Source organism: Schistocerca gregaria, chromosome 3 (assembly GCF_023897955.1).
Source record: "Schistocerca gregaria isolate iqSchGreg1 chromosome 3, iqSchGreg1.2, whole genome shotgun sequence".
NCBI lineage: Eukaryota > Metazoa > Arthropoda > Insecta > Orthoptera > Acrididae > Schistocerca > Schistocerca gregaria.
In genome coordinates this window covers 296,254,542-296,282,493 of record NC_064922.1, presented here as the reverse complement: position 1 = coordinate 296,282,493, position 27,952 = coordinate 296,254,542, and the positions used below count along the sequence as shown (strand labels likewise).

General features: G+C 39.3%; 1 protein-coding gene across 1 annotated transcript in view; it reads left to right on the top strand.

Moving 5' to 3' along the window:
• The window catches only part of LOC126354644 (U3 small nucleolar RNA-associated protein 4 homolog), a 70,053-nt gene that overhangs the window by 25,125 nt on the left and 16,976 nt on the right, over positions 1-27,952 (top strand). Inside the window, exons 8-9 of the mRNA XM_050004413.1 lie at positions 8,173-8,243; positions 9,454-9,690. Of these exons, the coding sequence (XP_049860370.1) occupies positions 8,173-8,243; positions 9,454-9,690 (308 nt within the window). The remainder of the gene's footprint in view (positions 1-8,172; positions 8,244-9,453; positions 9,691-27,952) is intronic.

Genomic DNA, 27,952 nt, shown 5'->3' with positions numbered 1-27,952 from the left:
GTTGCAAATTGCATTTGCTATGTACTGTGAAATTAACCTATGATCATTGCGCTTAGCCATTGAGGGCCTTTTTTGTGTTATATTACAATGAGTGTCGCAGACTTAATTATTCAACTAGTCACAAAGATAGGTAATTATATTACAATGAGTGTCGCAGACTTAATTATTCAACTAGTCACAAAGATAAGTAAACCTTTTAATTCATTTGTGTGACTTTGTTACTAATTTGTTGGAGCGTTGTAGAACCTTCGTTCTCTTGTCCTGTTACCTGATCCTGGGACATAGCTGTGTAATGGTGTCAGGCAGAAATTGTCTTAGCGGTGAACTGCACCATAAGCCCTTTCACGAACTGACAAACTCGACCTACCATAACAACAGTGGGCAACTCAGCCTCCACAGCAATAGCAATGAGGTCTTTCCAAAACAGGTTCTCATGTCTCTAGAAATATTATACCTCTTGAAGAAGGGGCCGAGTGTACACTTCAGTACTGCCGTGGATCATTCTCTGCCACTGATCTCTTTGTATGCTGTCCTAATGTCACCAACACTGCTCATTGAGAAGTGTTCAATGATTTGCACTCCAATGACAACTTCATCATCAGGATGCATTTCGAAGACCAATCAGTGCTCAAGTGCTGCACCGCAATCAGGGTCAGTGAGTGGCTCTGCTGATAAACTGCTGAGACTCTTGCTTCCTTTTGGATGGTAAGAACCAAATTCCACTGTTGTAAAGGAGAGTAAGATGAAATTTCAACTACATCCCTTAACACCCTTCGTCTAAACAAGTATGGGAAGTAATTAAATGGGTTTCTGGAAAGCACAAGTAAGCAACTTGCGGCGGCTATACTGAAGGAAGAGCATATCCAAACAACACTCTGACAATGGCCCAGCAGTTTGCCAATACAACTGCTGGTGTCACACTGGATCTGGCACCCTGTCACACCCTCTAATCATGGAAAGTGATGGATCGGACTTAAGGTCAAAGAAAAGTTGATTGCTGTAACAGCACGATGGAGCTGAATTTGTTATGGTCTGGAGCTTGTGATATTGCACTGCTGACTACTGAATCAAGTAGAGTACTGGGTAAACCTGGATAGAAATAAAAGGAAATCCTTCTAGAATTTTTCAATAAAATGTGGAAGACAGCATATGTTCCCAGCTTGTTAAGGGAAGCAGTTTTGGTCATCTCTTAAAACAAGGGAAGGACTACATACACCCAAATGATTACTGAAACATTGCCTGAATTAGTTCTGTATGGAAAACCTTGGAACTTACGGCAAACTCATTGTGGCCTGATTGCTGGTGACCAGGAAGCTTCTTAACAAGTCTTGGTTTGAGTTCGGGAAACATCCCTGCACACTTTCCACCATTGACTACCTGTCTGACAGCCATGCAACAGGCTTTTCTATGGAGATAGCATTTTACAAGAATCAGTAATTATCAATGGCATGAGGATGCAAAAGGCAATGGAAACCACTGCATTAAAGACACAGAATATATATCCTCAGCACATATGACTCACAGTTGAAAAAAGTATTATGATCATCTCTCCATTGGCAAAAGCTTACGGATTAGTCTCCTATTCAGACCTCGAGGTGGGGCCTGCCAAGGGGGAGGTGACCATGTTTTGAAAAAGTGACATAACCAACACCAGGATAATATGCTGCGAGCCAGAGCATGGAATGTCAGAAGTTTAAATGTAGTAGGAAAACTAGAAAATATGGAAATGGATATGCAGAGGCTCTCTAGATGTTGGGTCAGTGAAGTGAAATGGAAAGAAGATAAGGATTTCTTATCAGACAAATGTAGATTAATATCAACAGCAGCAGAAAATGGTGTAACAGGGTTAGATTTTTTATGAATAGGAATGTCGGGTGAAGAGTGAGCTACTGTAAACAGTTTGGTGATAGGGTCGTTCTCATCAGATTCAACAGCAGACCATTGCTGACAGGGATAGATCAGGTATATATACCAACATTGCAAGTAGCAGATACAGAAAATAGATGAGAATGTTGAACGGGTAATTCATGAAAATTTAATAATCATAGGGGATTGAAACACGGTTGTAGGGAAAGGAATAGAAGAAGGGTTACAGGAGAATATGGGCTTGGCAGTAGGAATGAGAGAGGAGAAAGACTGAGTTCTGCAAGAAATTTCAGTTAGTAATAGTGAATACTATGTTCAAGAATCTTGTCAGTTCAAGAATCATAAGAGGAGGAGGTATACTTGGAAAAGAGGGGGGACAATGAGAAGGTTCCAATCGGATTACATCATTGTCAGACAGGGATTCCAAAATCAGGTATTGGATTGTAAGATGTACCCAGGTGCAGATATAGACATAGTTCACAATTTGGTAATCATGAAGAGCAGACTAAAGTTTAAGAGAATCTTCTGAAAGAGTCAATGTGGAAGGAAGGGGTAAAAGGAAACACTGAAAATGACAAGATGCATTTGAAGTTCGCTAATGATGCGGACACTGCAATAAGGAACACCAGAGTAAGCAACTCAATTGAAGTGGAGTGAACATCTCTAGAAAGGGTAAACAAATATGTTGGACAGGCAAACATAGGTACAAGGAAGGTAAACTCAAATAAACTTTGTGTCAGAGACTGATTGTCAGTTGATCGATGAAAGAAGTACGTACAAAAATACTCAGGGAAAGACAGGCATGCAGCATTATAAATGCTTTCGGAATGAAATAAATAGCAAATGCACGGCAGTCAAGGTGAAATGGCTGCAGGAAAAATGTGACGAAATCGATAAAGAAATGATCGCCAGGAGGAGTGATTCAGCTTATAGGGAAGCCAAAATAATCTTTGGTGAAATTAAATGCAAAGATGGTGACATTAAGAATGCAATGGGAATTGCACTGTTACACAAAGAAGAGAAAGCAGACAGGTGGACAGAGTGCACTGAAGGGCTGATGACATGTTAGAAGAATAAATTGGAGTCAGACATAAGTGGTTCAGCATTAGAGTCAGAATTTAAAAGAGCTTTGCAAGACTTCAGATCAAATAACACAGAAGGTATAGATCACATTCCATCGGAATTTCTAAAATCACTGAGGGAAGTGGCAACCAAATGACTATTCAAGTTGATGTGTAGAATCTATGAGCCTGGTGATGCACACCATCAGAATTCCAGAAAAATATCATCCACAAAATTCTGAAGATAGCAAGGACAAACAAGTACTAAAACCATTGCACAATTAGCTTAACAGATCATGCATCCAAGCTGCTGACAATAATAACATACAGAAGACTGGAAAAGAAAACTGACGATCAGTTAGATGATTATCAGTTTTGCTTTAGAAAAGGTAAAGGCACCAGAGAGACAGTTGAAGTAGATGAAGTTAAGGAATTCTGCTTGGAAGCAAAATTATGTATGATGAACAAAGCAGGGAGGACATAAAAAGCAGACTAGCACAGGCAAAGAGAGTATTCCTGGCCCAGAGAAGTCTACTGGTATCAACCCTTGGCCTTAATTTGAGGAAGAAATTTCTGAGAATGAGCATTTGGAGGTGCACAGCATTGTATGGTAGTGGATCATGGACAGTGGGAAACTGGAACAGAAGAGAATCATAATATTTGAGATGTGGTGCTACAGAGGAATGTTAAAAATCAGATGGATGGATAAGATAAAGAACTGAGGAGGTTCTCCGCAGAATGTGCAAAGGAAGGAACACCTGGAAAATGCTGAGATGAAGAAGGGACATGATGATAGGACATAAGTAAAGGCATCAGGGAGTAACCTCTATGGTGCTAGATGGAACAGTAGAGGGTGAAAACTGTATGGGAAGACAGAGATTTGAATACATCCAACAAGTAATTGAGGATGTAGGGTGCAAGTACTGCTCTGAAGTGAAGAGGTTGGCACAATAGAGGAATTTGTGAAGAGTCATATCCAACCACTCAGAAGACTGTTGATTCTGAAAGAAAGAAAGAAAAAAGAAACATTTTATGGGCACATTTTTCAACAGAAAAAGCATGTGATACTGTATGGAGGCACAGTATTCTTCAATAGCTTTATCAACTGGGCTTCCACAGATGTGCCTTTGCTCATACATTCCTTTCTTTTACCATGATTTCTCAGATACCGAGCTGGCGAAGTTTTATCTGACATATTTTAGCAAGAGACTTGAGTCCCCCTCAAGCCATTATTTTAAATGTAATTCTGTTTTCAATTGCCATGAGTAGTATAACATACAAAATTAGGAGTTCACTGCATTGTCCCTTAGTCTGTGAATGGAGGACACAATTTGATGTTGTATTGATTTGGTTTAATTGTGTGGGTCATATTTGATTCAAAGCTAATACAAATAGGACATCTGAAGCCAAGATCCCCCAAGGCATTGAAGTGCCTTAGGAAGCCAGCAAGGTATGTCTGCTCCTCTTTTATAATGCTTTCATATGATCCTTGCTAGGTTATGGATACATGGTATATGAATCACCAATACCTATGTACTGCAAGGCTGTTGGGTACTGTAGAGAGGTTATTCTGGTGACAGGTGCTTGCAGGGATATTCTTATATGTAGCTTCTGTGCTGAAGTTGAGGAATTGCGACTTTACCAGCTAGTAGCAGTTCCTCATGGTGTGTGGTGTGAGATGTACAGCTTCTCCAATGTTGTAGAATCACTGGTTCATGAAAGCATAACTTGCCCTTCAAGGGAAGTAATTTGACTAATTGTTAATGAAGATGGGGACCATTTTGTATCTGTGCAAAGCATGACCTAGTGACACTTGGTTTGAGACAAATACCAGTTCTAACGGGGGATAGAACCAACTGCCAGCTTGGTGGCTAAAGAGGTCCAGAATAATTTTAGATTTAGTGAAACACACACACACACACACACACACACACACACACACACACACACACACACACACACACACACACCGACTGCAGCCTCTGGCAGCTGAAGCCACACTGTAACCAGCAATGCATGATGGGAGTGGCAACTGGGTGGGGGTAAGGAGGAGGCTGGAGCAGAGGTGGGGAGGGAAAGGAGGGTTGGGGTGGGGGACAGTGAAGTGCTACTGGGGAACCCGCAGGGATGAGGTGGAGAGAGGGTAGGGTAGCTAGGTACAGTCGGGAGGTTAGACTGAGGGCAGGAGAGAGGTGGGGGAGATTTCAAAAAAGAAGAGAAGTAAAATGACTGTGTGCATTGATGGAATGAGGACTGTGTTAGTGCTGGAATGGGAACAGGGAAGGGGCTGGATGGGTGAGAAAAATGCTAACGAAAGTTGAGAACAGGAGGGTTACGAGAACATATGATATATTGCAAGGAGTGTTCCCACCTGCACAGTTCAGAAAAGCTGGTGCTGGTGGGGAGGATTCAGATGGCACAGGCTGTGAAGCAGTCATTGAAATGAAGGACATCCGGTTGGTCAGCATGCACAGCAACAAGGTGGTCCACGGTGGCCATTCATGTGGGCAGAAAGGTTGGTGGTTGTGATGCCCACATAGAATGCAGCACAGTGGTTGCAATTCAGCTTCTAGATCACATGACTGGCTTCACAAATAGCCCTGCCTTTGATGGGATAGATGATGATTGTGACCAGAGTAGGTGGTGGTTGTGGTGAGTTATGTACGGGACAGGTTTTGCCTCTAGATCTGTCACCAGGATATGAGCAATGAGATAAGGGGTTAGAAGCAGAGGTTGTGTAGGAATGGATGAGTATATTGTGTAGGTTTGGTGGATGGTCTTCATCTGGTTCAGATTCACTGATGACATCTTTGCAATCTGGACCAAGGGTGAGAACACACTATCCATATTCCTCCAGAACCTCAACAGCTTCTCCCCCATCTGCTTCACTTGGCCCTACCCAACCCAACAAACCACCTTCCTCAATGTTGACCGCCACCTCAAAGATGGCTACATTTGTGTATCTATCCATATCAAACCTACTAACCACACACAATACCTCCAGTTCGACAGCTGCCACCCATTCCATACCAAGAAGTCCGTTCCATACAGTCTACCCACCCATGGTCGTCACATCTGCAGTGATGAGTGATCTCTCTCAAAATATACAGAGTATCTCACTGAGGCCTTCACAGACCCTAATTATCCTCCAGACACTGTACAAAAACAAATCTCCTGCACCTTATCTTTCCATTCAACCACAACCTCCCAAAGTCGAACTGTCCGGCTACAGAGGAGTGTTCCCCTCGTAACTCAATACCATCCAGGACTGGAACAATGGAATTACAAAACTTCCTGGCAGATTAAAACTGTGTGCTGGACCGAAACTCGAACTCGGGGCCTCTACCGACTGAGCTACCCAAGCATGACTACGCCTCGTCCTCACAGCTTTAATTCCGCCAGTACCTCGTCTCCTACCTTTCAAACTTTACAGAAGCTCTCCAGTGAACCATGCAGAACTAGCACTCCTGAAGGAAAGGATATTGCAGAGACATGGCTTAGCCACAGCCTGGGGGTTGTCTCAAGAATGAAATTTTCACAGCAGATGGAGTGTCTAGTACTGGGTGTGGAGGAGGGGGGGGGGGGGGGGGGAGGAATTGGGTATAAATATTGAACACACTCCATTTGACCTGATGAAGACAACAAGTCAGATTATTGAAATATTGTGCATGGATTACACTGATATGGGGCAGAGCACCTGACACCTCAAGATGTGTACAGATCACTGGAAAAGCCTGAAGAATTACAATTAAAATTTTTCTCGTACTGTGCAAACATAATACATTATTTATTCTGCCACGATAGAAACATAACTTTCACATCCTAATTGATGAAACAGTTGTGTTTACTACATAGAGATTTCAAGGGATAAATTTTGCTCTGCATTGCCCTACCAAATTAATATGATTTATGTATAAAAATGGGAAAGTTACAATTTGTGCCTAATTGTTTATAAGAAGTTATACAGATACAAAGTATCACAAGATTGAATAGTTATAAGGCAAGTTTCCAAGAATTAAAAACCGAAAACATTCCATAGGTAGCTAAAGTGGGAGAGAGTTGAAAACTAGCAGATGTAAAAAGGAAGGTAAGATATTCATGGTTTAGACATAATGCGTATTTCTTTAAATGGTGTATGTTACTTTAAGTCGTTTCCTATTTGCTCCAGCTCACAAGACAGCCAAGTATATGTACTTCTTTAAGTGTTGTATATTGCAGTGAGTCCTTTCTTATTTGCTCCATTATGCAAAATGGCCATGTATGGATTTCTACATTTCAATAATATTAAGAACAGGATAGATGGATACTCACCATAAAGACAAACTGTCGGGTTGCAGACAGGCACAATGAAAAGACAGTTACACATTATAGCTTCCGAAGAAAGTGTTCTTCAGCAAAGAAAACACACACTTATTCACATAAGCAAGCACACCTAATGCACATGTGATTGCTATCAGTAGCAGCTCTGACTGGAATCCAACTGTCACATGAATAGCAATCTTGGGTGAGGCAGGGAAGGGGGAGGGATAGTAGGGTATGGGTCAGGGGGGAGAGAATAGCACTGTCTTAAGGGGCATGCTGGGACTAGGTGGACACCTGAGGAGTGTGTGTGTATGTGTGTTTGGGGGGGGGGGGGGGTGATGTAGGGGGAAAAATTGGAAACAAAAGGAGCAGGGAGGTGAAAAGGATGGGCAGGGGACAGAACACAATGAGGGTGAGTAGATGTGGAAGGGGATGGAGGTGATAGGACAGAAAGGGTGGAAACTGTTGGGTGGAGGGTGTGGGAAAAGTAAATTACTGTAGTTTGAAGCAGAGATAATTTTGGGAGCAGAGAATGTATTCTAAAGATAAATCCCATCTGCAGAGTTCAGAAAAGGTGGTAGTGGAGGGGAGAATCCAGATGGCCTGTGTTGTGATGCAGCGATTGAAATCAAGTATGTTATTTTCATCTGCATTTTGTGTCACAGAGTGGTGTCCTCCCAGTGGCCAGACTGTGCGTAAGTTGTGTGCATGAGGTGTGCTCGCTTTTGTGTGTGTACGCGTTTTCTTTGCTGAAGAAGGGTTTGGCTGAAATATGTAATTTGTAACTGTGTTTTCATTGTGTGTGTCTATAACTCAGTGAGTAGCAATCTGTTTTTCGTAATGTTGTTGGTATTCAAATCTGGAGTTACTATTGTTTTGTTTTTAAACCTGTGCAATTTTTGTGTTTATTTTTTACTGTGACCTTTTTTCTTCCACTCTACAGGTTTAGATGGTTATTTGGCAATTAGCAGTTATCCTCCAAAGGTCCTGGTAAAATATCCTCCCCTCCTTCAGGTATGTCCAGTATTACTGCTATCTTCAGTATTTCAGGAAATATTGATGTAATGGTAACACAGTGAAAAACTGACTGAATAAAATAATTTGTTAAGTTTTAAACTCTTTTAGAACTCAAACTTCTCATCTTCTGTACTATAACAATGCTGATGTAGTTCTGTCTGCAATTCCATTTGTAACATATTTGTTGTGGCATGTCAGTAATTCCAAGAAATTCCAAACTGAATTAAAACTGTATCATTTAAAATATTGATTCTTAAATAGGAAATTCCAATTAGTGCTTCAGGATGTAATATCCATAGCAACAGATGCCTCCACTGCACACATAAATACAGTTTGTTAAAGACATCCCGAATGAGTATTCACTTGCGGTGTGGAGCAGAGGAAGTGAACTGTGCCTACCGAAGCCCTACCCAATTACAGCTGCTGTAGAATGGTGGTACTGGGGTATAGGGGGGAGGAAGTAACTAACTATCTGCATTTTCCTCCACCAGCAGAACAGTTGCTTCATAGTGGCTACTGCACACACAAGTACTGAGGTACTGTATTTTTAGATCACCACTGTAGGAAACAACCAAACGTAAATGGCAGAATTCCTCCACCACTTTGTGGAAAACTGCATACAATAATATTTTGTACCGTGGAAGGAAAGAATGCGGGCATTATGGACTTGAATGGGACCTACCTTGTAGGTGACCACAATTGACTGAATTCATTTGTTAAATACGCAAATTTGCATGACCAGTCTTGGTTCTTTTGTATCAGCTCATTAGACATTTTAAGGTCGAGAGCAGAGATGAATCTATTGTAAATCTGTCGCCCAGTGACATTGAAGTGATAGATTATGATGAAACTTTTCACATGGTAAGAACACAGTTTGATGTCAAGAAACAGTAACATATTAAAACGCCTTGTAAAGTAGTTCCAAGTAGTCTTATTACTGTTGTGTCTAGTTAGTGTGCTTGTTTGATAAATTTTGGTTTTCCAAACTGTGAAACCAAGAGTTTGTGTGTATATATTTAGTTTCCTCTTGTCATTTTCTTTGTACAATGACACAATAATCCTCTTAAGGTGTATTACTTCAGGATTTCTTCACAAACAAGTAAACATTAACTTCAGATATAGTAACCGTATAAATTAGTAGTATTCAAATGATGGCTCTTAAATTTTTATTAATTGTAATGTTTCATTATGGGTATTATGTTTTCAGGGACGGAGTGTTGTGGTTGCACATGAGGCATGCTGTATTTTGTTAAGGCATCACAACTTTGTAGAAGTGTGGCGCCTAGGTGAAGAAAGGGACGGTATCATGTCACAACCGGCCACACGACTGCTGACCCTTAACAGTCGAGGTGCAGAAGCAGTCACAGCAGCAACCATCAGCAGTGACAGCCAGTGGTTAGCTTATTCTACACGTAGTTGCTTGCGGCTCTTCAGTTTTCATGTGGTATTGACATTTAATCTTTCTTTTTATTTAGTTTTAATTTCATATAAAACTAATACATATATGGTGACATAAGCTTGACTGCAGTTCTTTTCATAGACAGTCAAGTCCTTTACAGAAAGCCATTTTCAAGTAAAATGAAACTGTTAAACTGTACAAAATGAATATTCCTGTGACAAGGACATAGATTGTGGTTATTTAGAAGCTGAACCACAACAAAAAGGCCAAATGTGAACAGGACTCTCGTGCTGATGGTTCTGTACAAACTTCATTATTTACACTGATGGTAAAACACAACACTAATAAACAGTTGTACGACATAAATGAAGTTTATTGTACATCTGAAAGGTGATGTCTATTCAGATCTCGTGCCGGTTGCATATGGGTGGTGCTAGTAGTGCCACTATGAGGATGCAAATCAGGTTTGCTTTAAATACACACTGTAACTGTTGTAAGCATTAGTTAGATTTAAGATTGGACGTGGTGAGTTGATGTTAGGCAAGAAACCCTTTAAGTGGGGCAAGATGTCAAACGGGCGGACTTTGAGCAGGGGAGGCACCACAAGACATTTTAATTTCCAGTATCTATACCTTTACAAAGAAATTCATAAAACTTTGTCAGCATAGCCAGGAAGGATTCACAATTCACACTCATGGCAGTGGAAGTTCAAAAACGTAGCAAAATAATTTTTTCTACATGTGAAATTTCATCGTTTTCTCACTTATTATTGGCTGCATTTGTTGCTACAGGCACACTTTTCTTCATAAGTAAGAGAGATTTTCGATGAATTTTGCACAGCATACAAACCATACTTACAGGTGTATGAAACTCTAGAATTTATTTAATTTATGAAAAAATGAATGGGCTGTTACATTTTGAACTTCACATTTTGAAAAAACCCAAATTTTATATTGTGAATTATCTCAGTTTTTACCACATTTTTTTAATAGATTTGGAAAATTCTAGAATTTTGCATTTATGAGTTCGTGTTTAATAAGCTTACCAAGTTTGAAAGTAATAGGGTATTTATTTTGGATGTTACATGTACCTAAGTACAGAAATTTGTGTTTTGCAGAAAATGGCTATTAAAGTTTCTGCTTGTATTTGGCAATCTTTTAGAACTGTCCAGCACCATAAGCAGGTTCTTCTTCATTTTCTAAATCAGTTTTCTTCCTTTTCACATTCCTCTGACACACTCTACTTGATTTTATCACCCCCCAAAAATGATTTATCTGCTTTCACAACTTGCTCTCTGTCTATTGCATACAAAGCTTTGATGCAGTTCACTCCAGGCTTAATTTCCATTTTCTCTAAAACATATTTCCTGCTTTGCACACCATCATTAAAAGATGAAACTGTATCATAAACACCAATAGCAAATGCATTTCCCACAAAAATAGTTTTTGGTAGTCTTTGCCATACACATTGGTTAAAACTTTTATTTGGGTTTTATATACTGCCATGAAGTCATTTCTTCAATAAGTTTTCATTTTCAAGGTCCCTGAATATAGGTTTGACGACTTCCATCTCATCAGTTGGTAGAGAATTCCTGTGATGATATTATTCACTTACATATGACAGAAGAATGCTGTGCAAAGAGGTGTGGCGCTGCATCTTGATACACTTAAGACCAAATAAGGTGCCTTATAATCTCTCAAATATATATGTTTTATATAGCAAACTATTCAGGAAGTTGTGCACTACAAAATAGGCATATTTTTGAAAAATTGCATTTTTTTTTTAATTTGACATTCTACCCCCTTGAGGCAGCAAAGATGCCATCATCAGCACCTCACTGAGTTTGAACGAGGTCGTGCTTCGAGAAGCTGGATGTTCGTTGTGCGGTATTGCTAAAGATTTGGCAGGAATGTAGCCACTGTACATGACCTGACAGAGGTGGTGACAAGAATGTAACATCACAAGAAGACTGGGAGCCAGATGGCCACATGGCACTACTGAGAAGCAAGACTATCATGTTCTGTGTATGGCTCTGGCAAATTGTGCTGCATCTGCAACAGCAATTTGAGCAGCAGATAGCATCACTGTGATACAGTGAACTATTGCAAATCGGTTGCTTCAAGGAAAGCTCTCAGCCAGGTGTCCTGTAGCATTCATTCCACTGAACCCAAACCAACACCATTTGTGGCGTCAATAGTGTCAAGCGAGAGCTCGTTGGAGGGCAGAGTGGAGGTCTGTTGTGTTTTCTGATGAAAGCTGGTTCTGTCTTGGTGCTAGTGATGGCCATGTGTTGGTCAAGAGGAGGCCAGTTGAGGGCCTGCTACCATTCTGTCTGCATGCTACACACATTGGACCAACATCTGGAGTTATGGTCTGGGGTGTGATTTCGTGTAACAGCAGGAGCACTTTCGTGGTTATCCAAGGCACACTGACTGCAAATTTTCACATCAGTCTGGCGATTTGATCTGTTGTGCAGCCATTCGTGAACAGCATTCCAGGGGGTGTTTTCCAACAAGATAACACTCACTCACATACTACTGTTGCTACCCAACAATCTGTTGTGCTGCCGTTTGTGAATAACATTCAAGGGGAGTTTTCCAAGAGGACAACACTCACCCAGATACCACTGTTGCAAACAAACATGCTCTACTGAGTATCGACATGTTTCCTTGGCATGCTTGATCACCAGATCTGTCTCCAGTTGAGTACATATAGGATATTATCAGATGACCACTCCAGTGTCACCTACAAAGGGCATTAATTGTTTCTGTATTGACCAACCAATTGCAACAGTCATGGAACTCCATCCCACAAACTAACATCTGGCACCTGTGAAACACAATGCAAGCATGTTTGGATGCTTGCGATCAAAATTATTGGCAGATACACCAGTTATTAATGTACCAGCATGTCACATTTGCAATGCACTTATGTTAACCTGAGGTCTTGCACTGTTAGTAACTTATCCGTTACCTAGACAAACATATTCCTGATGTCTCATTACTGTACATTTATTATTTTGTGGTGTTTAATTGTGAGTGTATACATACAGTTCATCTGTGCCTGGACTTGAGAATCTCAATAATTTTTGGTTGTTATTCATATTGATACTGGCAAGATATCAGTCCCAAGAATTGCAAGATGATGTCGACATCTCTACGGTAGTCCCTGAGAGTAAACTGGATATACAAAATGAAGCAAGCAAGAGACTTCAGTTTATATATATTGAGAGAGAGAGAAGATTTATTAAAATATTTTTATTTTCTTAGGAAAGCATGACTAAAGCTTACATTTTATGTTTCCCTGTTGTAATATTTTTCTATAATGATTTCGATGGATGTAGAATGCAATGTAAGTTCTAATGGCAAAAAGATATTTTTATGGATAAATTACAGTTTAACCAATTTCAGATTTGTTTTCATTTACATGTACTGTAAAACATTGCTTCTTGCCAAATTTCATGACTCAAGATCAACAGGAAGTACCCTTCAGGGTTTGATGAGCAAGGTTGTGAATATCTAAATGTATCACAAACATAGAAAAATCTTTTAATTGCATTAATGTCAAAATTTAAATGTTTTACTCCATCAAAGGATTGTAGTTCTTAGTAAGTGACATAAATTTGAATTTATTTACTGACCTGTTCCTGAGAAAAGAGGTCTTAACAGTGGAAGAGACAGGCGGACAACAAAGTGATTGTATAAGGGTTCCATTATTGGCTGAGGTGCGGAACTGTAATAGTATTTCAATTGTGTAACAAGTTACATATTTCAAATGCTTACACTATGAAATCAAATACAGATCAAAGGCTGAAATAGAGAAAAACTGATGGCTTTTTGATTACTGTATTTACCCCACTATAAGATTAAGATTAAGAAAGGAGGATATAAAATGAACATCAACAAAAGCAAAACGAGGATAATGGAATGTAGTCGAATTAAGTCGGGTGATGCTGAAGGAATTAGATTAGGAAATGAGACACTTAAAGTAGTAAAGGAGTTTTGCTATTTGGGGAGCAAAATAACTGATGATGGTCGAAGTAGAGAGGATATAAAATGTAGAGTGGCAATGGCAAGGAAAGCGTTTCTGAAAAAGAGAAATTTGTTAACATCTAGTATAGATTTAAGTGTCAGGAAGTCATTTCTGAAAGTATTTGTATGGAGTGTAGCCATGTATGGAAGTGAAACATGGACGATAAATAGTTTGGACAAGAAGAGAATAGAAGCTTTCGAAATGTGGTGCTACAGAAGAATGCTGAAGATGAAATGGGCAGATCACATAACTAATGAGGAAGTATTGAATAGGATTGGGGAGAAGAGAAGTTTGTGGCACAACTTGACCAGAAGAAGGGATCGGTTGGTAGGACATGTCCTGAGGCATCAAGGGATCACCAATTTAGTATTGGAGGGCAGCGTGGAGTTTAAAAATCATAGAGGGAGACCAAGAGATGAATACAGTAAGTAGATTCAGAAGGACATAGGTTGCAGTAGGTACTGGGAGATGAAGAAGCTTGCACAGGATAGAGTAGCATGGAGAGCTGCATCAAACCAGTCTCAGGACTGAAAACCACAACAACAACAAGATTAGGCGTTTTGATGAATTCATCATTTGAACAATACAGGGTTGTTTTACACTCACAATCAAAGCTTTGGTTGTTAATGTTTTTATTTTGTGTAATAGCTTAATATAGGGGTTGTCATTCATTCACATGTGAAGTTTTAGTAAGCAATGAAATACAGATGGCACGTAACTGATTTGCTTCCATCAGCCATTCATATTGTAGAACATCACGCATGCAGCGCAAATAATATAAGGATAACTTACATCTCATATTGAAGATATTTCAAATGTGTGTCTGCAACTGCAAGAAAATGCATATTCTGTCACCAAATGGAAATAAAACATAGTTCACAGTCTCTAATGAAAGCTATTTATGATGTGGCTTTCTCTGTAGATAGAAAAACAGCTCATTATTGAAGATATTGGTTTTTATTACGGTATTTTGTGTCTGATTTTCACTCACACCAAAAAACACCATCTGCTTGCATGTTTCGAGGTATTCCTTTATTTGGCACTGTTGATTCCAGTGTAATTGCACATTGCTTTGTAGAGCTTGTCATTACTTGGGGTGAAACATAACAAATTGTAGCACCACAAAGAAATGTGGGAGTAGACTGGAATCAATTGTGCCATACAAAGGAATACCTCAAAGCTATGCAAGCAGATGGTGTTTCCTACTGTGTGTGAAAATTGGACATAAAATACTGTAAATAAAATCAACATCTTTTGTAATGAACTGCTTTTTGATATAGAGAGCAAGCCACATTGTAAATTTGTAAATATCTTTCATTACAGACCACTCATTATGTTTTATTTCAATAAAATGCATTTGTGTACAAAATACGCAATTTCTTACAGTTACAGAGACTGATTTAAAATACCTTCAGTATATATATATAAAAACCACTATGGACAATGTTGTCAAACAAATGAAGTTAATGCCTCAGATTAATATATAAAGAGCATTGCAAAAAAGAAAGCTATGCCTTCACAAATTGTGATTAGGCAGGAACCTTACAGCACAGTTCCCAGGCAGCAATGGCATTTATAATTTTGGTTGTTGAAAATATCTGGCCACAGGGTCACGGAAAACCTAAGTCAGGAAGGCTGGACGTGGGTTTGAACTGTCGTCCTCCTGAATGCGAGTCCAGTTTGCTAGCCACTGCACCACCTGGCTTGGTGACCGACTAAGGGAGGAGAGTCACAAAGGAAGAAATGCCAGTATGCTTACAAATGAAGATAGTGATACTAGTGGTGGGGTGGCGGTGATGGTGGTGATAATTAAAAATATTTATACCACAAAGATAGTAAGGAAAATAGAAGTGAAAATAAAAATTAAGGTAAACAGTTTCTTGTTGTTTATTTTATTTGTCCTTTAATTCTCAAAATGTAAACAACCAGTAAATGTCATAAGTTGAGAACAGATATAATGTTAACTTACTAAGGGAGATATTTTGCATCAATAAAACTGTTCATAAATTTGATGAGTCAGAATATATTAAAAAATAAAAATTTCTCAAGAAGCTTCTTCTAGAAAAAGGGGACATTTTCTTATATTTAGGATAATCTTTTTGTCAGATAAATTCGGTATTTCTGTAGAATATCGGGAATATACATACACAAAGAAATTTTTGGAGTTATATTGGAATAACAGCAGTCTTCTTAATCAGTATGACAAGAACAGTGAGTCTGGACCACAGTTAATATTTATTTGTTCTGCTAACCAGTTTCAAACAAACATGACAATATAATTTCTTGGACTGTCCTGACAATTCATTGTCATCACATAGAACAGGTTGTACTGCTGGTGGTCCGCATCTTTCCAACACAATATTTCACAATTGTTACTTGGCATCTTCAGGTGTTTCCTGATGAACATGATTAGTTACGACATTGAAATATCTTGTTGGGAAGATGCGAATCACAAACAGTACACTCTATTCTATGAGATGAAAACATGACCACCTTCAGACCAGTAACTCTAATATTAACAAAGTGGGGCTAGTATGATTTAGTAATTAACATACAAACTAATGTACAGTGATGTAGTTACAAGATAAAATATGTGTATAACTTGGTGATGTGTGGAGTTGGTACATAAAGCTGCTGTATGTACCACAAGGTACCAGTCAGCTGTTGACTAGCATGTAGATGCTAGGGGTGTAAGGGGAAAGCTCCACCCACCATTTCAAATGTGATTGGTAGATTAAACTAGTGAGATAAAAAATTGTGAGATAACATTTGTACTACAGAAAAAAATTAAAATTAAAAACTTAAAAGGCAATAGTAGTGGCTAGAATCTCTGAGTGCATTAGGTAGAACTGTTACATTGTGTATATCATGTCACAGAGTGTAACATAAGCTATACAAACTATGATGCCAACGGTTGCTGTAAGTATGCATGCTTGCTATTTCTGCTGTCCCATCAGTAACACGTCTCACAGGCCAGTCAGTAGAATGAAGTATGGTCTGCCTCCTGCTCCGCATTGTGCGAGGTTTAATTTCAGAACATCTACATGTGCTTACAGTCAGGCAGTTGATTAGAAACCATTATAGAAAATTAAAAATATCTTTTTAAGTTTAAAATAAAATCATTACTTTGCCTTCAGTGGCACTGTTAGTTTCATTTAAAAGGCACTTAAAACTCACATGAAAAGTAAAGGGAGGAGGATGAGGGTCACTTTAAGATCTAAAAATATGACATTAATACTTGATTTTAACAGAAACATATGCATTAGCATCTATATTTTAAAAATAAAAACTCATATAAAGCACCCCATAGTAAAATATAGCTTTATAGTCACTATAAAAGCTGGCTCCAAAACTTGTAGAATGAGTAGATTGATTTCAAAGAAAACATATTAGTGATGTTTTTGATGATTTATTACAATGTGTGCTTACTGCTCTTTTGTTTTAACTCTTTTATTCCTGATGCTCAGTTTTGTATGTTATTGTAATTTAAGACTTACTACAATATAGTTGTATCTAAATATTTGTTTGCACATCATAGCATCTTTTTACTAAGAGGTACTTTTTACATGATTTTATTATTATTTTTCAAATATAGCTACGACTACATAACTGCTTATTAATAACTAATATTAATGTTATGTTTTTAGTCCTTGCAGTGGCCTCTGTTTCCTGGTGCTTAGTTCTGATGTAATTTTAATGCTACTTGCCTAATGAACCACACATATCCTCTGCATCTATTCATCTCCCAGGGTACACATTTCTTAGGGCAGACAGATCAAAAAAGCGAGGTGGCGGGGTCGGCGCATATATACGAACAGATCTCAAAGCGAAAGTCTTACGTACGTCAAATCCTGCTGAAGAAAAAGAGGCTGAATTCATGTTCATTGAAATAAATATACAAAGTCGGAAATTCTTGACTGGCGTCGTGTACAAGCCGCCAAAAATAAGCTCAATGAGTTCCTTCCAGTCGGAATTACATTCACTTCAGTGTCAATACGAACATGTCATCGTAATGGGTGACTTGAACATAGACCTGCTAAGAGACACTCCCTCCGCAATAAACCTAAGAAGATTGTTTAGTTGCAATAGCATGAACATTCTTCCATTGCAACCTACACACCATACGGCGCACAGTCATACTCTTATAGACGTGATAGCAACGAAACAGACTGACAAAGTAAGAGATGTTGGTCAATCATCGGCCCCTGGCCTCTCAGCACATGATGTAATATTCCTGGCCTACTCTGTGCAGCCCCCAAGGATCAAATCGCGTTACATAACTTGTAGGAACATGAAACGTATTGACCTTGACGCTCTAACAGCCGATTGCTCAGAATTCTCATGGCATCAAATAATCAGAGAACCTACAATCGACGGCAAAATTAATGAACTTGGTGATAAACTCACTGCCCTCTATGACAAACATGCACCTGTGCGCACAGTCCGTGTAAGAAAATCTCCTGCTCCATGGCTGACAGCTGAATTACGTCAAATGATGACTAATAGGGATGCTGCCCACAGGCGTTTCAAGGCAGATCCGAAACCCGAACGTTTTGAAGAATATAGAAAGCTACGGAACAGAGTGAAACAATGCATTCGCAATGCCAAAATCAGGCACGCTCGCTCCCTTGTATGCAGCGATCTGACACCCACGACTCTATGGAAGAATCTCCGTAGCTTGGGGGTCGGAAAGGCAAAATCGGAAACTACTTTTCATGTGTCAGCTAACGAATTAAATGAATTCTTCTCTGCACCTCTGAATACCAGCACGGCTGATAATTACCGTCCACAAGAATCTCCAAACAGGATAACTAACAACGATACCTTCCATCTAAAACATGTAACAACAAATACGGCAAGAAAAGCAATAATGAGAATCTCTTCTGATGCAATAGGCAACGACAGTATCGGTATAGCCATGATTAAGAATGTTGCCGATATCTTAGTACCTGTCTTAACTGACATATTTAATTTTTCCCTCGTGAACGGAATATACCCCACTGCAAGGAAAAGAAGCATAATTCGACCCATCCCTAAGGTCGAAAACCCGCAACTGCCTAGTGATTACCGACCAATTAGCATACTGCCTGCTGTTTCCAAAGCACTGGAATATATTGTTCATGACCAAATCACTGAACACTTGCATGAATTCAGTCTATATGACAAATTTCAATCCGGTTTCCGTAAACATCACAGCACAAACACTGCTCTAATTAAAGTAACTGATGACCTGAAATATGCCATCGACAATCGAAAGGCAACAATATTGACGCTACTGGACTTCAGCAAAGCTTTTGACACTGTTAACTTTGACATATTACTCAGAAAAATGCAACAGCTTAATTTCTCTGATAGTGCAATGAGATGGTTTGAAAGCTACTTAAAAGACAGACAGCAATGTGTTGTCTGCGCAAATGAAAAATCTTCCTGGAAACATGTTTCTTCGGGAGTGCCACAAGGATCAGTCTTAGGACCACTTTTGTTTTCTTTATATGTCAACGATATTTCGTCGGTTTTGTCCTCCTAAACATCATTTCTATGCCGACGACCTCCAGCTCTACCTAAGCGTCAGACCTGAAGACGTAAACACTGCAATCGCTCTGATGAATGATGATCTGTCTTCAGTAGTGACATGGGCGAAAAATCTGGGGCTTAAATTAAATGCAAAAAAGACGCAAGTAATCTTAATAGCCCATCAGAAATTAATAAGTTCAGATTTCCGCCAACGGCTACCTCCTATTCTGCTCGAAGGTACTCCAATACCATATCAGAAAACAGTGAAGAACTTGGGTGTAACTTTGGACGAGCATCTCAACTGGGCGGAGAATACAGTCGCAGTGTGCCGAAAGACGTCTGCTTGTCTCTATGCTCTCAAAAAGTTTCGGAACATATTCCCACAGGACTTGAAACGCCAGCTCGTGCAAGCACTCGTTCTACCGAACCTCCACTATTGTGATGTGATTCAACAAGGCATGAGTAGTGAAAACAAAAGACGGCTAGAGCTAACCATGAATGCCTGTGTGCGTTACACCTGCAACATTCGCCGATATGATCATGTTAGTGCTTCATACTCCGAGCTAGGGTGGCTGCGGCCAGACAAACTGCGTGACTACCACACTCTGTCTACTTCACCGACTCCTCATCGCGCAAGCACCCCAGTACCTAGCTTCAGAGATTAAAAACCTGTCATGCCATCATAATCGAAACACGAGGTCACTCTTATCTGGTATCCTAACTGTGCCCACTCACAAAACAAAAACTTTTGCAAACTCCTTCTCAGTTGCCGCTGTCCGCCTCTGGAACAAACTGCCCCTTACCTTGAGGAAAATTCAATCTCCTGTGGCTTTTAAGAAGAAGTTGAAGCATTTCCTACTATCATCCGCATAAAATTCTCCACAAAATTAATGTGCAAGGCCAATCCTCTCATCTGTCAAATAGCAAAGCTAGCGTCTCGTATCTTGCTGCTGAGATGCCTTCCTCTTCATCTATCTCTATTAGCCACGCAGTCTCCTTTTCCTTTATATTTTCCTTAATTATGTTTCATCATGTCTCTCTATTCTTCTCCTCCCTTCACCATGAGTCTCCCTCATACTCCCTGCTGCCAGCACTCCTATCTTAAATCTTTCTCTTCAATAATGCATTTTTCGAGGTGTACCTTTCTAATTGTTTATCTCACTTTTTGTATTAGATGTAGTTTAACATGCCTACTGAAACATATGACTGTAAAATAAGTAGAATGCCTGGTTAGATGTAAGAGAGGGCCTGATGGCCCTAATCTTGCCAGGTTAAATAAATAAATAAATAAATAAATAAATAAATAATAAACTGTGGGACTACCAGATTTTGTAGTATTATTTTGAATTGCAGACAACCACAGCCAAATGACCATGTTTTTATAAGAATTACTAAGAAGGCAAGAAACACAGCTCTGGCAGTAGAAAGTTTTTTTATTAAAACCACGACTGGTTTCACACCAGATAGGTGCGTTCTCAGGAGATTTTGTCTACAACATTGTTGTATGTTGTTCTGAGGCCTCTCCCTGTCCTTCATGTCTTTGAAAAATCTAAAGCTACCAGAAGTGTTTGCAAATTAATAGAAAGAGATGTGTCCCATATTATCAGCTAGAGGTGATGTGGGCATGGGCATAAGGCTAGCGTTAATTTATCAGTGGTGTGAAGGATGGGGAGAGGCTTCAGGCAGCATAAAATAACGTTTTAGAGAAAATTATGAAAAAGATACATTGTTACTCACCATATAGTGGAAATGTTGAGTTTGGCCCAGTTGTTGACTTTTGAAGTTTTTAATCTCCTTTTAATTATTTTAAATATTTTTGTGGATTAAAATCAATGTTCTGTCATGCCTGCATATACAGTGTGAGGTCTCTTTCTATTCTACATATGTTATTCGGTAATTTGTACCCTACTGATCTTCTGGAACTGAGGGCGAGCTTTTCCCTTACAAGCTCTAGCATCTACATGCTAGTCAGCAATTGTTGACTGGTACCTTATAGTAGTAACAGCAGCTCCAAGTCCTGGCTTCACATGTCACAAAGGGTGTATACATATTTTATCTAGTAAATGTGTTGCTGGATTTTAGTTTGTATGTTTGCTTATCTATATCATACTTGGTCCATTTTGTTGTTAGTGGTCTCAAGATGGTCATGTTTGATTGAAACCATTTAGACTGACTGTTTTTGTTATACACGAAGAAATGCTGCTAAAATTCCACAATGTTATAGCTAGCTTTGCTGTATGGTAGTGAAAACTTGGTTCTAAGGAAAAAAATAGGTACAGTTTAATGAATTGACAAAATAGCAGAAATCCTGTTATTCATGTGGAATTAAAACTTCAGAATATTTTCACATCATAACCAAGCTTAAGTCCTCATTTGAAAGCAGGGTCATCAGTGTAACACACTCAGCACTGAAAGCACATTTATTTTGAGCACCAACATATAGCCAGAATAAACTGAACTCCTGGGCAGTGTGTGCAGCTATTTATACAAACATTGAGTATTTGAGAATGTATTAACATCAAAAACATAAGAAATTTCAAGTACCTCGCAGAAATGATAAATACATGTACATATACATCTACATCTGTACTCCGCAATCCACATTACAGTATGTGGTGGAGGGTATGCTCCACCACTACTAGTCCTTTCCTTTCATGTTCAACTAACAAATAAAATAAGGGAAAAATTATTGCCTATATGCTTCAGTATGACCCCTAATTTCTTGTTTCTTATATTATTGGTCCTTGCATGCAATGTTCATTGGAGTCAACAGAATCGTTCCGCAGTCAGCTTCAAATGCTGGACCTCGTAAATTTTCTCAACAGTGTTCTTCAAAAAGAATGTCGCATTCCCACCAGGGATTCCCATTTGAGTTCCCAAAGCATCTCCACAACACTTTTGCATTGTTCGAACCTACCATAACAACAGTCCTATCGCAGTATCACACTTCCCTGGAGCACTCCTAATAACTATATCCTTGTCTCTGATGAATATTTGCCATTTAGGACAACATAATGTGTTCTACAACTAAGAAGTCTTCAAGCCACTCAAATGTCTGTGAAGCTATTTCATATGCTCATACCTTCCTTAACAGCCTGCAATGCGACATGGTGTCAAACACTTTCCAGAAATTGAGAAGAATGGAATCTGTCTGTCTCTGTCCCTTATCCGTATTTCACAGTATATATTGTGAGAAACGAGCAGGCTGTTTTTTGCATGAATGATGCTTTCTTAAACCATGCTGATTCATGGACATACGACTCTGTCTCAAGAAAATTTATTATATTTGAACGGAGAATATGCTATAGGCTTCAGCATCAAAACGATATTAGGGCTATTGGTCTGCAATTTTGTGGATCTTTTCTTTTGCCCTTCTTATACAAACGAGTCACCTGCGCTTTTTTTTCCGGTCATTTGGGTCTTTGTGCTGAGCAAGAGATTCATGATAAATGTAAGCTAAGTAAGCTGCCAATGCCGTAGAGGGTCCTCTGAAAAATACAATGGGACTTCCGTCCAGACCTGATACTTCACTTGTTTTCAACTCCTTCAGTTGTCTCTCTACACTAGAGATGCTTATGACTATGTCACCCTTATGGGAGTCTGTCTGGTGGTCAACCTACAGTATGTTTGTATGATTCTCTTGTGTGAACGATTTCTTGAACATGAAGTTTAAAACTTTCTGCTTGTTTTGCAGTCTTCAACTGCCACACCAGACTGATTGACAAGTCGCTGGATGGAAGCCCTAGACCCTCTTAGCAATTTTACATAGGACCAGAATTTTCTTAGGTTCTCTGCCAGAACTTTTGCTAAGGTATGACGTCAGTAGTAGTCGCATGCTTTGCGCATAGATCTTTTTACAGATACACAAATCTTCACTAACTTTCATCTTTTGTCATTTGTGCGTTCTCTTTTGAACTGAGGGTGCAACAACCTCTGCTTCCTCAGCAGTTTCTGAATCTCATTATTAAATCATGGTGGGTTGTTTCTGTCCCTAATACACTTACTAGGCACATAATTCTCTAGACCACAATAACTTTGAAACTTCCTGCCAGATTAAAACGGTGTTCCGGACTGAGACTCAAACTTGGGACCTATGCCTTTTGCGGGCAAAAGGCGTGTGAAAGTTATAAGTCCCGAGTTCAAGTCTCGATCCGGTACACAGTTTTAAACTGCTAGGAAGTTTCATATCAGCGCACACTTCGCAGCAGAGTGAAAATCTCATTCTGGGCACAATAACTTTTCCCATAATTCCTCTACCACCATCTTACTGGAACTAAGTGATGTCACTGTCTAAGTGAGGTGCTAACAACTGATTATATGCTCTTTCTAGCAGAAATACTCTCCTAGCCTTTTTGACTGATTTTTTAACTTCGGTAACCATAGTTGCTATAATGAAATCATGATGGCCAATCCCCATATCTATACTGTCTTCGTCGATAAGATCCATCCTATTTGTAGCTACAAGATCTAAGATATTTCTATTGTGTGTGGGCTGCCGAATTGGCTGCTCAAGATAGTTTTCATAAAACGTGTTCAAAAGTACTTCGCGTGATTTTCTGTCCGTACCCCCTGCAATGAATCTATAGACATTGCATTCTTTATTCTGCAGGTTAAAGTTGCCTCCAACTAATATTGCACGATCTGTTATTTACACACCACTGACCATAGACATTCTTTGGATGACTGTAGAACTGTCAGAGAAGAATCAGGTGGCTGGTAAAAACATCCAACAATTTACTTGGTTTCACCTAGCCTATTATATTCAATCAGAGATAACTTCACTGTCACACTCAAGTTCGACTTCAATAGAGAGAATATTTTTGCCAACTGCAATGAACCTTCCCCCTCCTGTGGCCTCTAATCTGTCTTTCCAATGTATGCTCCATAACTCGCTAAATATCTCGGAGCTTCCACTACAGATTTCAGCCAGCTCTCACTCTCGAGAATAATTTGAGCGCAAGAGCTATCCTGGAGGGCAGTAAGTTCGGGAACAATAAATAACAAATAATTACTGGTGATCAGGTTTGAACTGACAACCTACAGCACACCAGCCAGCAACACTAACCAGTACGCCGCACTGCATCCACCACAGCTCACAGCTTTGTTCGATCTCCTGGATGAACAGTGACTCATTGTTTCAGAAGTTCTCACGGAAGCCGACTACAGCACCCTTGGTCTGGATCTTGTCACTGGCTCTCCATTTGGCATCACTGGCATATCATTGCATTCTGGTTGTGTTCTTCCTCTATGGTGAGCCTCAACAGTAACCCCTCCCATCAAAGCTTCAGTTATTGAGTGGATCTTTGGTTTCCCTGAACCTCACATTACTGGTCTACACCCCTAGACTGTAGCAGGGATTCATAAGAGGACATGGATAATATCTCTGCACTTTTGTCTCTTGATGAAGAATTATAATCTTAGACTTCATATGTGAAGTATGCCAAGCAACAAAGGATATAGTGTGGTGCAAAGTAGCACTTTTGTAACTTCCTGATAATCCCTCTTCCCACACAGCCATAAAGAGCTGCACCAAGTCTCCTGGGCGGTATCTCACTAGCAGGTGCTTAGCATTACAGCTCTTTCAATCTTTGCCTTTGGTGTCCAGGGTCTTTAATCAAGGAAATTGCCTTTCTTCTACAGTCGCGGTGGTGAGGTGTTTTAGCCATCGTAAGTATCATGTGGTTGAAACTGGAACAATATACCCGAAACTGAAACAATGTATCTCTGTTTTTTTTGGCCTCTTGACTGTGGAACAAAAAGAGCATTGTGAAGTCTGTGGTGTCTTGCTTCAATGTGCTGTAGACCAATGTCAGAATGCTCAGTGCTGTATCCCAATCTCTCTGTTTGACATTAATGTACATTGAAAGCATATCTACTGATGTCTTATTAAACTATTCTGTAGGCCATTCATCTGTGGATGATAGGCAGTTGTCATCCTATGGTTGATGCCCCAATGTGAAATTGCCTGTGATACTAGAGTCAACTGGAAAAACTTTTTCATGATCAGATATTGTCACGTGGGTTGCTTGTGCCTCAGATTACTGTCTTGTACAAGGAACTTCGCAATTTCTCAAGCTTGTTCAGCCAACACAGCTCTTAAGTCTGCATAGTAGATGAGACAGTGCATATTATTATCCATTGATTTACATTTTCGACTTAGGAACTTCTGCAAGAGGTTGATTCCAATTTGGTGGGTAGGTGCTGCTGTTCATGGGATTGGTACGAGATGCCATGGAGGTAATTTTATTTCTTCAGTGGCAGGGGTAAAATATAGGAAGCGAAAGGCTATTTACAATTTGTACAGAAACCAGATGGCAGTTATAAGAGTCGAGGGGCATGAAAGGGAAGCAGCGGTTGGGAAGGGAGTGAGACAGGGGTGTAGCCTCTCCCCGATGTCATTCAATCTGTATACTGCGCAGCAGTAAAGGAAACAAAAGAAAAATTCGGAGTAGGTATTAAAGTCCATGGAGAAGAAATAAAAACATTGAGGTTCGCCGATGACATTACAATTCTGTCAGAGACAGCAAAGGACTTGAAAGAGCAGTTCAACGGAATGGATAGTGTCTTGAAAGGTGGATGTAAGATGAACATCAACAAAAGCAAAATGAGGATAATGGAATGTAGTTGAATTAAGTCGGGTGATGCTGTGGGTATTATATTAGGAAATCAGACACTTAAAGTAGTAAAGGGAGTGTTGCCCCCCTATGCTACAACAAGCATAGTAAATATCAAGGTGGCACACCAAAGGCATCATGAGCAAATATTTAGTTCGTCTACATCAGTTCAGCTAGGAATTTATCCCAGCTAACGAGTCTCTCTTTGTTGTTTGCGAACCATTGCTGGGCTGTAAAAGAACTCATTTGCCAAACACATCATATCATCTTACCTGTTGTATTTGACAACTTGGTCGAATCTTCTCAGACATTTCATGGGCTCCTGACCAGTGGCTCTGGAAAATATTGATGCTTGCTAGCTGGTAAACTCTTTTCTGGGATCCATTGTCTCCTGAATATACAGACTGTGAAAACAATGTGCTGGTTGCATTCCAGTTCCTGTCCATGTAGGTGACAGCTGTTTTGTTGCCTAATTGTAGCCACAGTGATGTGTATGTTCTGGAGTACCAGCATCTCCACCAAACAGTGTCACACCGTAACCCGAATCAAGTCCAAATCTGAAATCCATGTCATGAATGAAGTACATCAAAAGCACATTTACTACAAACACTTATGCTCAGCCAGAATAGAGCAGAACTGAACTGAACTCCTGGCTGGGGAGTGCTCCTATTCATGCAAACTGGAATATTCGTGTATATAGGTGTTGTAAACATAAGATAATTGAAGATCCTTCCAGAAATGATAAATTGTAGATGACAAATAATTGCTGCTGATTGGGTTTGAACTGGTGGCCTGCAGCGTGCCAGCAATCAATGCTTAGTGCTATGCCCCACTGCATGCACCACAGATGGCAGCAATATTGAAATAATGACACAATTCAGAGACAATGAAAAGAATATGCGGTGGGAATGCAAACACAGTAATGAATAAAACTATAAATTGATAGTCAATTGATGATGGTTTGACAACCAGATAAATGCAATGTGTAGTGATAAGAGATATGTGTAAGAAAGATATCCAACAAGTAAAAATTTGAAAAACTTCTTACTAGAAAAATCACAATTTTATTTTGATATTCAGTATTACTACTTATTCATGGAAATGCAACATTTGGGCATATATTGTTACGTGGCTTTGCAGTGCAGCATGCAACTTTGAAATTGTTTGATATCTGCCATATTAATTTCCATGTTATCCCTCAGTCACTGCAGGAAACAGCAGCCTAATAACTAGGTGTATTCCCAGTTTTTGTAAAATCTGAGCAAGTTATTGCTTTCTTTACTAGTTTGTGTTTTCGTTGAATACTCTCGAATAAGTTGGAAAGTAAACTGTCATAAAGTGTTTGACAAAAAAGATATTGGTTTGTGCAGTCATAATTCAACTTCATGTTATAAAATATATGGAAAGTCAATATACTGCACAAAGCTGGTAAAGAGAGGCAGTCATTAACATCTTATTTGACTTGAAAACAACAGTGTTTTATTATGCATGGTTCTGGAAGTGATATAGCACTTTCCATTCATGTAATCAGAGATTCAATCCATCAAACCAATTGTGTGGAGGCATACATTGTTTAACACGCATCCTAAGTCATATTTCTTTTTCACAGTACTTATACTCACATTAAATGCAAAAAATAAGTTATTAAGAACCTTTGAATTATAATCTGAAATGTTACCAACTATGGTATCAAGTTATGTTTCACAAAATCAGCAATTTTATGCTCAATAATACAAGAAAGACCACAGCTCTGTTATAGTGGAAGCATGGGACAGCTGAAAAGACACAAAAATAATATGTTGATCACCTTGTTACTTCATGGGAGTAGTCCATCTGGGAGAATCAATCAACCCAATTGATCAGTTTGTCTTCAGGATCTGAAAAGAGTTTAGCTGTTGGTGTGTGTGCGCGAGGCGGAGGGGGGGGGTGTGTGTTATTCCACTAAGGATTTTCCAGTATTCTGCAGATTATAATTATACGCCTGTCACTAAACTGGACTCAAACGTAACAAAAAGCTCGTGTTTCAAGAAGGTTTTAGTGTTTAATTTGCAATGTGTTTCATACCAGAAATATTAAAAAAATTAATCAGAATTACTCTTATTCATATCTTGAAGTTTGTTTCTTTGATTCATGCAATGCATTTTGGG